Below are 14362 nucleotides of genomic sequence, written 5' to 3'. Positions count from 1 at the left end.
TTACATCCACAGTTTTAACTAACATACTGCTCTTGAAAAAACTTAAAGGAAACTTCTTAACCTTAAGACCTACTTGAATTCTGTCTTTACCAATGCTCAAAATTATTTATGCTTTTCTCCTTTACTCCTACAAATACCTACTTTATCAAATCTCAAAGCCGTTAATTACATCAGTACCAACTAGACACACAATTAATTCAAATGTTCTCTGAAGTTACAATTACGCTTTGTTTCAAAAGGAAGCATGATCCTTAAGCAAATAAACATGAAAGACTCGATAAAAAGAAGTGTTTATCTGTACCTTTTTGGTATGCAAATACACGTCAACATTTAAGTTACAGAAGTAAGATTAAATGAATAGGAGCACTGTGTGAAGAACTACACAAATCTAGTAGGATTTCTGCTTTTGTATATATCTACGCATGTAGGTTTCCATATGTAGATCATAGGCTTCTGGTTTGATTCAAAAAATAAATTCAATTTTAAAAATCTGTATTTGAAAGTTGATCTACTGAGAAAAATTACCCTTAGTATGGGAAGAAAGCAGAAGCATCAGTATAGCATTTTCAGCTGTGAAAGAGTGCATTGGTAGTGAAAAAAATATATCAAATACAGTTGTTCTTTTAATTTAATACAGTTGTTCTTTTAATTTAGAGCTTTAATACTTAATATTTGATACTGTCGTGTCCCCCAGCCCCTGCCATTGTAGAACTGTGTGGGGACAATATGGAAATGAATGGAATTTGATTCTCTCATATCGCCCACAGTGTGAAAAAAATTATGCTTGGTGAGATATATTGCAGCTAATGAAAACTCAAATTCAGTTTCAGATCCCATCCTTTGATTTTTAGGCCTCCAGTTAGAAATATTCCTTTCTCCTGGTAACTGACTCCATGTCAATGAGCAGCTCTGATAAATATAGTCTCTTAAGTAAGCAATGGAGAGCATTCATATTCCTAATCATGAAGAAATACGACTGCCCAGGTTAAAAACGGCTCCATGTGATGCTTCTCCTGTGGGATTATGCACTCAGCCCTAAGTTAATCTTTTGATTTAATTTAATGCTCTGACTAATTAATTTAATTTGCTACCTAAAAAGTAATAGTCTACCTAATGACTTAAGATCCTGTTGTTTTGAATAATTTTAAAAGCTGGTGTTTGGGGGTTTTGGCATTATTTTCCCTCCTCTGTCAGTTCTTCCATCAAGATTTACAGTACATGCTTCTAATTATTACTTCAAAGTTAATAAACTTTTGTCAAATATGACAAGTGCTAGAAGTTGTAAATCCATCATCTCAGTGTACCGCCTATTCAAACTACTGTCATCTCCAGCTTTATCAGTGGCAAAAGACATCTGAGGTCTTTCCTGGCTTCTTCTGACCTTCTGTTTTACTTCAGGTCCTGTCTAACAGTGATCACAATAGCAAACAAACACCTTAAAGCCAGAGAATGGCAAGTGCTCCTTTTTAATCTTAGACCCATCAGCAGCCTTTGGAAATACTGACTACGAAGCCTCAATAAGTTACTTTTTTCTTACTCGTGCACGTTTCATGAATTTTATTTGTTGTTTTATTAAATATGCTGGTGCAGCGCTCTTACTTCCTCCATTTCTTACAGAAGAAAAGCACAAAACAACTAAGGTTAGGTCTAGAGAAGACCAAGAGAATACAATGGATTAGTGTTTCTGGCACAGTAGAATCGAGCCAACTCAGCAACATGGGGTAATACTAAAACGCTAAAATTTTAGTTCTCTGCATTCAGATTGGCTATTCCCAGAACAGGCCAGTTTAAGGACAGCATTGAGCACTCAGGAATCTCCATGAAGTACACCAAAGGTACCCAAGTCCTGCAGAAAATAAATGTAAAGACAAATCAAGGCAGTCAAAATCTAAAAATGCAATACAATGCCCAAATAATTTTCTTTTTTCCAATGAATGCAGATCTCTCATAGGAGGAACTGCACTAATTGTATGAAAAAGGCATAATAAAAAGTATTTATTGCTTTGCTATACATGAGCTTCATGCTTTACGTCTTCTCACCTTTGCCCAAACGTGTTTCACGGACCAACAGAACCACAAGCAATTGGCATTGCTTTTTAATGGTGTTCAAGAGAGATCTTCATACCAAAATTAATTAGGCCCTGAGATCTTAATTTACAGGAACTAATAATGACAGTGTTCAATAAGCCGCTATTAGTGCAAGATAATGCACTCACAGTATTAACAACGAGAAAGAGACATAAACACACCTATAGAAAAAACGAGACCACCACTGACTGGACTGGTTTTGCCAGTAACTGCCTTATGGGCACATTTTAAGACAACTTGGAAGCTGACAGCAGTAAATTTTATTGTGATAACTGAATGCTATATTATCTCCTGTAAGAATAAAGTGTAGATGTGGGGGTGAGAGGGAGGAGGGGACGGAGGAGAAAAGATTTTTTTTTCATATATTTTTTTTTTAAATATAAAGACCATGCCAAAGAAAATGCAAATTCTCAGTTTTGATGTCTATTTTGAGGATCTGAAACAAGGCTTTTAATCAATGTATTATACATCAAATTGATAATGTTAACTTCTGATTATTCAAATGTATGAAATATTCATAGAGAACTGTCCAAACTTTTACATTTCTCAGACTTCTTTTCTCTATTAATTATCATGCCTGGAAGCTTTTTAGTAAAAGCAGCAGCCATCAGCCTGACTGAACCTGACAAGCTAGCAAGGCCCAATTACACTGGCACTCTGTGGCACTTTGATGTACTGGAAACGAAAAGAGATAGGGGCAAATTGTATAGCACATTATGTTAATGACTTGATTTAATCCAGCCACTAAACTTTATGTAGCCTGTTAAAAAAGATGCTAACACTAATTACGCCACTTTGGAAAGGAAAGAAGGGGACAAGCATTTCATACCGACAAAGTGAAGCTCATAAATGTTGTAAATGAAATGAAACAAAATGAAGTAATCTATGATTAATTATACATCATAGACAAGAAGAAAAGAGAAAGAAGCAAGTGGTACAGCTAAGTAGTGGAAAATCTGTTAGATACCCTTTATGATCAACATATCTAAGAAATAACCATGAACTGTCTAATTTGCAACATGCAGAAAAGAAACAGTATGATCTTAAACGGCTTAAACAGTTTGGCACACAACTCAGATTTATAGGATAATTAGCATAGCGATCTCTGAAAATCACAAGCCTTATTTACAGTGTTTGATTACCAGCAGGATATTTATCTTGCATGATAAAAGGCAGTGATTTCTAATCTTAAAAAAATACAAACTCAATCACAATTTTCACATGCTGTGTTCTATAATTAACCCCAGATTTCAAATATACCAACCCCTATTTTTAAAATTCAATTTGTATCAAACATGTTGCTTTAATAGTTTATAGCTTTTGTTGTCTTATCTACCCTTCCTGCACATGCACTTTGTTACCAAAGGAACAGATCAATGGAGAGAGGTAGGAATTAATGAAACAGAAGTGAATCTACACTCAAAATCCTCTCAGAAGTATTCTGGAATAATTTTGATATCAAAAAATACAGGATGACTAGAACTGTATAGATCAACCGTATTATAGTTTGACTTAATGGTGACAAGTAGCAGTCATTTTAGTCCTCAAAATCATTTTTTAATGTTTTACATAGGAACAATGCAATTATGTCTTCAACAGTACCTTCTGTACCTTTCTGCTGCATATCTATAGTGATAGCATTTCTAAATCCCTTCTACAGCTAAAAGAAAGGAACCATAGTTCCCATACTTCAGCATTGCCTCTTGTTGCTAGTTACTTTGTAAGATGTCACACAGCCTGATGTGTTAAAAACAGGGGATTAAAAAAAAAAAAAAAAAAAAAAAAAAAAAAAAAAAAAAAAAAAAAAAAAAAAAAAAAATCACTACCTCTAGGCTATCACACTGCAGAACATTAAAAGAAGTTAAGACTGATAGGCTATAAAAGTACAGCCTTGTTCCTTTAAAAGAGGGCTGACAGACCACAGAAGAATTTTAAACAATTTTTCGTGCTATTTTATATTTAAGGTTGTTCAGTCAATGTTAGATCTAAAAGTAGTTTTCTTAGAGAATAATTCTACTGGAACACTGTTCAAAGTAAATTTTCTAAATATTTATTTTACTGTGTTATTTTGTATATATGACTTCAGGCTCATTATTGCTGGTTTTAAGAACAAGTCAAGAGAACACTACTACTGTACATGCCCACAACTAGTAATAGAATAGTAAGTACACTGCAGTGATTGGGTACCGTACATGTACAAACTTTATTGAAAACTGATGTTCAGTTCTGACACTCTTGGGATGTCAGGAATAAAATGCAATCTATGTGGACGAACTAGGAAACAAGTGCAAGTTTGCATGTTATTAACAACCTCAAGCTTATACAATTGCTATTTCAACACAATGGGATGAAACACAGTGGGTAGCTAAGTATTGTAGGTTTACTATAGGCCTACTCCCCTTCCTCAGAAAGCACTGGAAGAGGCAGAAAAGCACATTTTCCCACATAAAGGCAACAGGTATGACTAAACAAGACGACACTGCTCTTTAGACATTCACATTATAACAGTTATCTTTTGTGAGGGAGATGTTGTGCAGGACTAGAATTTGAATTCAGATTGTAACTGATTAGAAATGGCTACTTCTGAGTAACAGAAAGGATGACAACAAATTTCCCCATTCAAAAAGCACCTATGAATCACATGCACAATATGGTCAGGTTAACCTTTTTCTGTGATGGGATGTCTATCTGAACTGGAAAGAGGAAAACATATGCTGATTTAAAGTGCCTTAGATATAGCAAAGCTACACTTAGAGGACACTAGGCTTAATTTTTTTTTTTTTTTTTTTTTTTTTTTTTTTTTTTTTTACTTACCAAATAAATGCCATAAACACCCTGACTCACCTTTTTAATGTTCTTGGATAGTGGACTTGAAACAATGCAGTCATCACTGTCAGTTATTATTGATTCAACACCCTCCTTTTCTTGTCTATCACCTTGATCTGGAAAAAAACCCAAATCAATGTAGTTAACCCCCCCATATTTGTAGACCACCTGAGACTTGCTGAGAAACCTGATAGCAATATCTTTGCTTTTCTAATAAATAAAGTACAAGTGCCAGATAAATCTTCTCTTCCTTGCAGAACAATAACATTGGCAAATCAATGACCTGAGAAGTCATCTAAACTGCATTTTTTTCTGTTTGCTAAAAATGTAATGTTTCCCAGATGAAAGCTGATGAGTGGAATGATGTAAGTCCTGTGATGAACTGCAGTATGAACAACAGTTAGCTTTACCTAAGAATATGGTCTGAATTTGTGGATTTCCTCTGCCTGCATGTAACACCACACACATGTAAAGAAAAATGTACCTTTTTTAAAAAAAGTAAATGGTTCTGTATGCAGGTGGATTATTGTCTACAGCTTTCAGGTCTTTTTTCTCTGGAGTAAATTACTTAGAAACACAACAGGGATTCAGCATCATGATTTTTCAATCATTCTAATGAATTCTTATGCAGAAGCTGCAAACGACTGAACATAAAATTTTAGCATCCTGCTTGTGCTTTTACTTTAAACTTGGTATCATGGACTTGGTTTCTTTCAGTGATAAACAGTTTAAGCTCGGAGGTGGAACAGGATGACTCGGCTTTAATAATCTTTAAATAAATCTGCCTCTAACAACTTTATGTCACAGATGTGATAAGACACACTACCCCTCTCACTGTCTGAAAGGATTTCCAATATCAGCATTGGCTGTTATCTGCAGACAAAAGGAGCATATTCATTAAATAGTCTTTAGAACAGCATAGTTCTAAGGGAGAATATAAAGACATTTAAAATAGAAGCCAGGTTTCCTTTAATATTTTATGAATCTAGGTCAGATACCAGATTTTTGCATTCAATTACAATACAGTTTCCATTTGGGAAGAATATAACACCACCATATCCACCGCCCAGCTTCAGCTATAAAGTACACCAGAATATCATTTCTGTCATGAAGCTTCTCATAATGAGGCAGCTCCCACTGCTAGTAAGAAATGCTTGAGAAAATGGAAAGAGACATAGATTTATTAAGAAAATACATTTACTTATTCATAAAAATGAATTCTACCTTCTGGTTCCAATTCTTCAGTTATTTCTGTCTCATCTCCAGAAGTGAGAGAGCTTTGGTCGGCTAACTGCCCCTCTGACAGATGTGAGAGGTCTTCTTTTTCTTGTTCCATTTCTTCACCAATCTCCTTCACCTTATCTGCTAGCCTTTCTTCTTTAACCTCACGTACCACATGCTGTATAAAAATAGATAAATGTAGCGTCTTTGTAACACTCCTCGAATAGCAAAAGTTACTGCAGTTCACAACTTGAAGAGTTACGGCTCCCATTCATTATACATAGCCTTTAAACAATTATATCGCTTATGCCGCACAGGAAAAATGAGGACTTGTCAACTGCAGTAACAAATAATTGATACAGTAGAAAGACAATTCTCTAACGATGTATATTTGTGAAAACACAACTATTATAATCATTTGGTACCTGTCAACATGCATACAGCCTGTTAGATTTCCAGATTCATTTATATTTCAGCTCTTTCAGTTCTACAAGATTTAGTTTAAAAGAAACCAACCTTACTCGGTTGGCAATCTCATAACTTAAATTATACAGTATTTTCTGTTTCAAAAGCAAACTAAAATCATATAAAAGAATCGGCTTTGCTACAAAACACAAACGTGTTCCCTAAGGTAAAATACCTTTAGAGCATAACTTACTCTGAAGTATTCTTACTCCCTTCTTTCTCTGAGTACAACCTCACAGAATAATACCTCATCAATGGATATAACATTACAGACATGGATTCTTCCATGGAAATTTGCTGGAGAGCCATGCATTATTTATCAACCAACAAATCTCTTCTAGGACTGAATTTTCCACAGAGACACTCATACTTCCCCTCCCACCTCAGAACCCATGAGACAACGTTCAGCTGTCCACAGAACACCCAGGTTTTCTAAAACAGGACCTAAAGGGTTATTTCTATTCTAATACATCTGCAGCCACGCAAAGCAAAGCAATGTCAATAAACACTCACGAGCCTCAGTCTATAAATAAAGGCTATCCTTGAAGTTTTCAAGTCATAGAAAACTGACTTTATGACTCGTGCTCCTCCTTGGCATAGAAGATGCATCATAATCACTGTTTTAGACAATGGCCATTCTTTTTAATTCCTTCAGTGACCAAGTTGCATTTTGAGGATAAAATTTTTGGAGAGAGAATACTTTCTGATTATTCTACCTGACCAATACTACTTCATGTGCTGGAAAGAAGACTTAACTTCTCAATCAAAGCCCCAGATGAGCTTCAAAGGAGAAAAGTGAAAGGGAAATAAGAGCCAGTAATTAAATGTTATGTTGCTCCACTAGAAATTACAGTTCCCCTACCTGCAACAACTTACTTTCACAACCTTTTGGACCATTTTTAACACTTTGGACAATACTTAACACTTCTGTTCTCCTTGGAAAGCTACATATTCAACTATATTCTCAAGTTACTCCATTTCTTCTTCATTTCCCCCCACTATATAATGGTAATTTTTAGAGGGAAGACAAAATAAACTTTACCCAAACACAGAAGGAAATAGAGATATTCCTCCTTTCTTTTCTAGTGGCCACAAAAAGATTGTCATCACAAGGAATCATTTTTTTCATATTTCAGAGAAGTTTTTGAGATCATACTTTACCGTAGTTTATTTTTTGATGCATGACTCTAAAGAAGTAACATACACATAGAATTCAAATGCAATATATTAAATAAAACTGCAAGACCTGAATAATCTCATACCTCTGAAACACTCAGAACACTTGAAGTCTTCATCTTCTGTGCAAGTTCCATGTTATTCTCAACAACAGAGCCCTAAGTTATGGGTAAAATAAGGGGAAGCCTTTAGTATATAGTAGAGATGCACAAAAGCAGATATAAATGTACTGGTGGAGAAGCATTTGGACAGGAAATTATGTCCTCCTTTGCTTCCCTGCATAAGCGTTACCGCTTCTATCCTCTGCTATAGCTTCTACCTATGAGGCTGGACAATTCCTTTCGCCTTTTCTGAAAATAACTATTTGCACTGGCATGTGTCACATTAATATTCTCTGCTATTCAGAAAATGATGAGGAAAATGAAACAGACTGTTTCTGTGCCATTGCAATCCGCTGAACTTTTAATTCTCTTGCACAGACGCTCTCTTGCCTTTTGACCACAAGATTTAGACATTGGAGAAGCCCCAGCTATTTCATTATTTAGTTCTAGCAGTACTTTTGTCTCTAACCAGACAGTGAGGCCTGGATTTTTAAAACAGTTAGGGGAGCTGCACACCCAGTAATAAAGACTTCTGAAGGAGCTGTATCGCGCAGAAAATCCTAGTTTGTGAAAAATTGTCAAACTTTGTTCCAAAGTTACTGTTTGGACAGCTGAAGAGACGTTGTGTGCCTAACTATATGGCTAATGCTACAGTTTTCCACATCTAAGCTCTCAAAAGATTTGATTTTACTGCTATTTGACTTTCCACCCCCAGCAATTAACAAATACAAGATTAACAAATACGAGATTAACTTCTTTGCTGTCTATACCATAGGGTTCATAACAAAGTTCTAGCCATGGTAAACTAAACAACTGCAGAAGCAGCTATGAATTGAACACGGATCTTGTTAGCATTTCAAAACCTAAATCCAATCAAGACATTTACAAATAAAAAAACTCCTATCACAGCTGATTTTTAATCAATACAACATAATATTTTTAACTAATAATAATACTTACAACCTTTTATAACTAGCTGTTAAAAACCTAATTTATTTGATTTAACTAAAAGAGTAAATACAGCCTATTCCTAGTACTCGGAAGGCAGGTTATCCAAGATCAAATGCAAATTTACACCACGCAGCAGGTATGTTCAAGTTAGTTCCATGCAGACTCTGCTAGAGCCTGAAAGGATGCACACAATGGGTTCAGAAGTGCAACTGTTTTCACAGCATGTGTAATCTTGGCCGATAAACCTGAGATTACAGGGATTTGAGAGGTGACTCTGAACTGTGCCAAATAGCGTCTCGTTAGCACACTACTCAGGATCTGTTTGGATCAAGCTGGTTTCTGCAGAGCCATTTATGTGCCTGTGGAAGTGGTACACTGTACAAACACGCTGTAATTCATAACCCGGAGAGCTGAGAAGCACAGTGCAGAGACAGCTGATTGGTCCTGCTAGAACCTGCCCTAAGTCTATCAAATCTGACGCTTGTAAACCGTGGAAGATAGCAAGCGATTCTGAGGGAGTCACGCAAACATCCCTGTATTGTATCCCCCACATATATGCAGTACCACACTATCATTTATTGCCGCAGACATCCCAGTCTTGTGCTGCTAAAGTAATTGAGCGTTCTTGATTATTAGCTCTGCAAATTGCCCATTCTTAGACACAAGCAGCCCTTCTTGCTTCAACACGCACAAGCAAGATATTTAACACTTACTTGAATTTGCGTTGTGCTAAGATCCTGAAAAGATACTTTCTTGTCTGCTTGAGCTGCATGCTGCCTGGGTTTGGGTGTTGGTTTCTGTAATAAAATGAATACAGTTAAGACTGTTCATTGCCATATTCTCACATCTTGTTTTACAGCAAATTTTGAGAGATATTCCTCATGCCATTCCCTTCGGAGAACTGTAACACGGAAACGATACTGGCAATAGTGGCAAAATTCACAAAATGATCCAGAAGTATTTCTGTCATGATGTTATAATAGGAAAGACAAAACATAATAAAGAAAAGTGGTTTATTACTCTTCATGATTTAGTCTCTTGATGAAGGTAGAAATTATCTGCCATTTTGACTGATTTTTATACACACAAAAAAAATCCTTACGCTACTTTTAATTTATGAGTGATTTTTAAGAAGCTGTTGGGTATCTTGGCACCATGCTCCAGGCACCAGCATAACAATGGGTGTGGTGCAGATACACCTACGACCTGTACCTACAGCTTGGGGCTGGCTGCTTGAAAATTCTTTCAGCTCAAAGCTACCCCAACTGGCCGAGTTATGTCTGAGTTTAAGCGACCACAAAAACAATAGCTGATTTCATGACTGTCTTAAAATTCAGCTGTAGCTTAGAAGTTGCACAAACGTGACTACATTTTAGGTAGGACATCTATATGAGAAAGAGAATTAATAAGCACTGAATATATAGGGAAGACATTTAATGTTTGTTATTTTCTCCCTATCCTTTTGCTACCAATTATCTACCACTACAAAAGACTTGAAAATTTTGGACACAAGAAAGATTTCGCTTCCCAGAGGAAGTTGAAGATGGTGGTTATATGAAATATTTGTACTATGCATTATTTTACAGTAAGGACAAATCCTGTCACCACAGAACTAAATGACCTGCTGTAATAGGTCTTTTCTATCTCTTACCTTCTGCGAGTTTGTTAAATTACTTACTGTCACTGATGAAGTAAAAGGAGGCAGGGCTGGAGTCTGCATTTTTTCCTCTGCTCGTAATTTAGTTAGCATTGACTTCTCATTTTGAATGTAGTCCCCTAAGTCTGCAGCCATTGTCAATCCACTTGGAGGTAGGTAGACAGACTTCCATTTTAATTCAGCTGTGATGGTACCAGCAGCCCGTCTTTCAGAATCCATTAGTTCAAAAGTACCTGAAAGCGAAAATGCAAATCTTGTCTAAATTATCTTATACTATACAAGAAAATGCACTGCAAAACTAAATGGGATTCAGGGATTAAGTAACTTAATTGTACTCATTTTAGAAGCTAAATAGTGTCAGAATACTGAGGTTTGTAGATCCAAATATATCCAGTATATCACTGCAGACATTCAGAAGGGCTTACTGAGTTTGTCTGATGGCCTGTGGGTTTCTCGGATAATCCAACACCAGAAATAATAACTCTTATTGACATCTTTCAAAAGATCTAACTAAAACATTTCTATGTTTTACTAACTTCTGATAAGAAAATAGAAGGATTTTAAAAATCTGCAAGTTGCTAAATGTTTTACGAAGAAGAAACACACTAAATTCACTTGCAAGTTTTCTATCGTCCATTTCTGTGGGATAATTATAGAATCATATTTTAAATTTTTGTTAATGTCTTATAGTTGACAATGAAATAATCGTTAAGTAGCTTTTATATTATAAACCCAATAGTAAATTTATAACTGATATGAACTCACAGGGAGCAGCTGAAGGCTGCTACTCCCAGAGCAGAAAAACAGGCTGATGGAAACCTCATGAAGTTCAAAAAAAGCAAATTGTACATCCTGCATCATCCCCAGCCCCAAGCAGTCCACAGGCTGGGGGTTCACTGGCCACAAACAGCCTTGCAGAAGAGAGAGATGGCCCTGTTTGACAAAAATAACACATGCCAGCCAAGCTGTGTCTTCGCAGCAAAGCATGCCAACTGCACCCTGGCCTGCGTTAGCAAGAACGCAGAGAAGCAGGTCCAGGGAACTTTCGTACTTTTTCTATTCGACACCTCTGAGATGGCATCTGGAATACTGTGTCCAGTTTTGGCCTCTCCAGCATGAGTAAGACACTGACATTCTGGAGCAGGTCCAGTGGAGAGCTACGAAGAGCTTCAAGGCATTGGAGCATATGACATCGGAGATGTGGAAAGAAATGGTTTGTTCAACCTTCAGAAGAGAAGGCTCAGAGGGGATCTTATTGCCCCCGAATAGGAGGGTGTGGAGAGGACAGAACCAGAGGTGCACAGCAGAAGGAGGACAGCCCTTCAGGCAAGGTAGAACATGGGAAATTCCAGCTCTGTAAAGAAACGGTTGTTATTATGAGGATGATCAAACGCTGGAACAGGCTGACCAGACAGGAACTAGATCTCTGCCCTTTGGGATACTCAAAATTTAACTTGGCAAAGTTCTCAGCAACTGGGTCAGGAGGTTGGGCTAGATCATATCAGGAGTTCCAGTTGACAATGATTCTAAGATTCCAAGTGTAGCTCTTGATCTGTTTTTTTCCCCAAAGAGGCTGGTTTCTCATGTTAATTTTATAATTTATTTTAATTGCACATTAGCCAAAACTAGATAAGGAAACTAAAGAGAAAAAAAATGAAGCCGTGCAGAGGAAGAAACCATGTTTCAAATTAGCACACCAGTCCTGAAAAAAGAAGCAGCAGCAACATCAGAAGAAAAGGAAGTGGGAAAAAGTATGTATATGCCAGGAAACATTTTTTTATCAGAACATAAAAAGTACCAGTAAAAGAAGATATCAAATATTTCTAGGTTATGTTTGAACCAGAGAGAAACACTTGATTTTTTTCTTTTCAAGAGCTATTCCAAGACATCTATCTTTGTTCTACAGATATCTTGTCAGTTATGAAAGCAGGACATTTTAAAAGTCAGGCTTTGGCTGCCCTCTCCCACCTGATGTCAAGACTAACAGGGTCTCTCTACCTCATAATAAAAGATACTCAGAATGTACTATTGTGAGAAATACAACTGGTAAATTTGGTAAGCTGCTCAAGGCAAGAAACAGTGGCAAAAAACAGATGAAACAGATTACTACAATGCTAAGAAAAAGAAAACCCCAGTAATTAATTAGCAATTAAATTTAGTCAGTGCTAGCCTGATGCAGCATCCCAATGATAAGTATTTATCGAATCATAATTATTCCATACCTGTGCCAGTATAGAGAACAAAAAAGAGATTTAGAAGAATTTTCCTCCTTGTTAGGACCATGAGAAATGAATGTTTGGACACCAGTTTCCTTTGATTAAAGTATTTATTTTGTTTTTTTTGAACTTGTGGATTCTAAAGAAAATATTAATATCTTTTTCTTAAATCTCAGAAAATGTCATGAGGAAAAAAAAAAAATCCTGCTATTGCAATCCACCCTGTAAGGTACAGACGTTCTGTTCAGATTTCTTGCATCTGATGGACAATCACGAAAAAAACCACCACTTTAAAATCTGAGTTAAAAATGCAACAATGCTGGAACACTGTTAATATTATCATAGTAAACAAGAAATATTCAAAACTTCTTCTCTCCCTTGGTCTTTTCTTTCTCTAATGTTTGAAGTTTAATGTTTATACTAAAACACCATTCATCGGTTTCAGAGCTCTGACACAGACTTTTCACTAGCCATGACTTCAGCAACACCGAGATGCACAATCTCTTTCCAGAATTTCATTAGAGTTCAAAATTGTGTCAGACCAGAATAGCAGACGAATTATATGGGCTTTTTAGGATCCTAGAATCATTTAGGTTAGAGAAGACATTTAACAACTGTTCACCTAACACTGCCAGGTCTGCCACTAAGCCATGTCCCTCAGCATCACACCCACACAACTTTTAAATCCCTCCAGGGATGCGGAGTTCACCTGGGCAATGTTTAACAACCCTTTCAGTGAAGAAATTTTTCCTAATATTTTTCCTAAGATCCAGCCTAAACCTCCCCTGGTGCCACTTGAGGACATTTTCTCTTGTCCTATCATGTTTTACTTGGGAGAACAGACCAGTCCCCACTTCACTAAAACCTCCTTCCAGGTAGTTGTCAACAGCGAGAAGGTCTCCCCTGAGCCTCCTTTCCTCCAGACTAAACATCCTTAGCTCCCTAAGCTGTTCCTCACCTCGCTTGTGCTCTAGACCCTTCACCAGCTTTGTTGCCCTTCTCTGGACATACTCCAGCACCTCAACGTCCTTCTTGAAGTAGAGGAGCCCAATACTGGACACAGTATTCAAGGTGCAGCCTCACCAGAGCTGAGTACAGGGGGACAATCACCTCCCTCCTCCTGGCCACACTAGTGCTGATACAAGCCAGGATGCCAGATGCTCTGGACTCCAGCACCTCAGTGTCCTTCTTGTGGTGAAGGACCCAAAACTGGACACAGTATTTGAGGTGTGGCCTCATCAGTGCTGAGTATGGGGGCACAATCACTTCCCTGCTCCTGCTGGCCACACCATTGCTGATACAAGCCAGGATGCCAGTGGCCTTCTTGGCCACCTGGGCACACTGCTCACTCATGTTCAGCTGCTGTCAGCCAGCCTTTTCCACTGAGCGGTTTTCAGCCACACTTCCCTAAGCCTGCAGGGTGTTGTTATGACCCAAGTGCAGGACCTGGCACTTGGCCTTGTTGAACTTCATACAGCTGGTCTTAGACCATTGATCCAGCCTGTGCAGATTCCTCTATAGAGTCTTTCTTTAGTTTGATTCTTAAACAGATTTGAAGAGATATGGAACAGGAAGTGAAGATTTTGTTAACATTAGAGAAGTCTAATTCTTACCTGAGATAGATCTGTCATGTGCTAAAGAAATGAGAGGCACACTGGCTT

At 37.2% G+C, this 14362-nt stretch overlaps 1 protein-coding gene across 1 annotated transcript in view; it reads right to left on the bottom strand.

Annotated features, from left to right (window-relative positions):
• RPGRIP1L (RPGRIP1-like) overlaps positions 1 to 14362 on the bottom strand; it is a 66611-nt gene that overhangs the window by 18389 nt on the left and 33860 nt on the right. Inside the window, exons 17-22 of the mRNA XM_010139510.1 lie at positions 14315 to 14362; positions 10507 to 10718; positions 9542 to 9625; positions 7863 to 7934; positions 6139 to 6298; positions 4933 to 5030 (exon numbers count right to left, since the gene is read on the bottom strand). The exon at positions 14315 to 14362 is cut by the window's right edge and continues 5 nt beyond it. Coding sequence (XP_010137812.1) covers positions 4933 to 5030; positions 6139 to 6298; positions 7863 to 7934; positions 9542 to 9625; positions 10507 to 10718; positions 14315 to 14362 — 674 coding nt within the window. The remainder of the gene's footprint in view (positions 1 to 4932; positions 5031 to 6138; positions 6299 to 7862; positions 7935 to 9541; positions 9626 to 10506; positions 10719 to 14314) is intronic.

Source organism: Buceros rhinoceros, unplaced genomic scaffold (genome assembly GCF_000710305.1).
Source record: "Buceros rhinoceros silvestris isolate BGI_N320 unplaced genomic scaffold, ASM71030v1 scaffold23827, whole genome shotgun sequence".
Lineage (NCBI taxonomy): Eukaryota > Metazoa > Chordata > Aves > Bucerotiformes > Bucerotidae > Buceros > Buceros rhinoceros.
The sequence above is the reverse complement of the archived record's forward strand: the minus strand, read 5'-3'. Positions and strand labels throughout refer to the sequence as shown.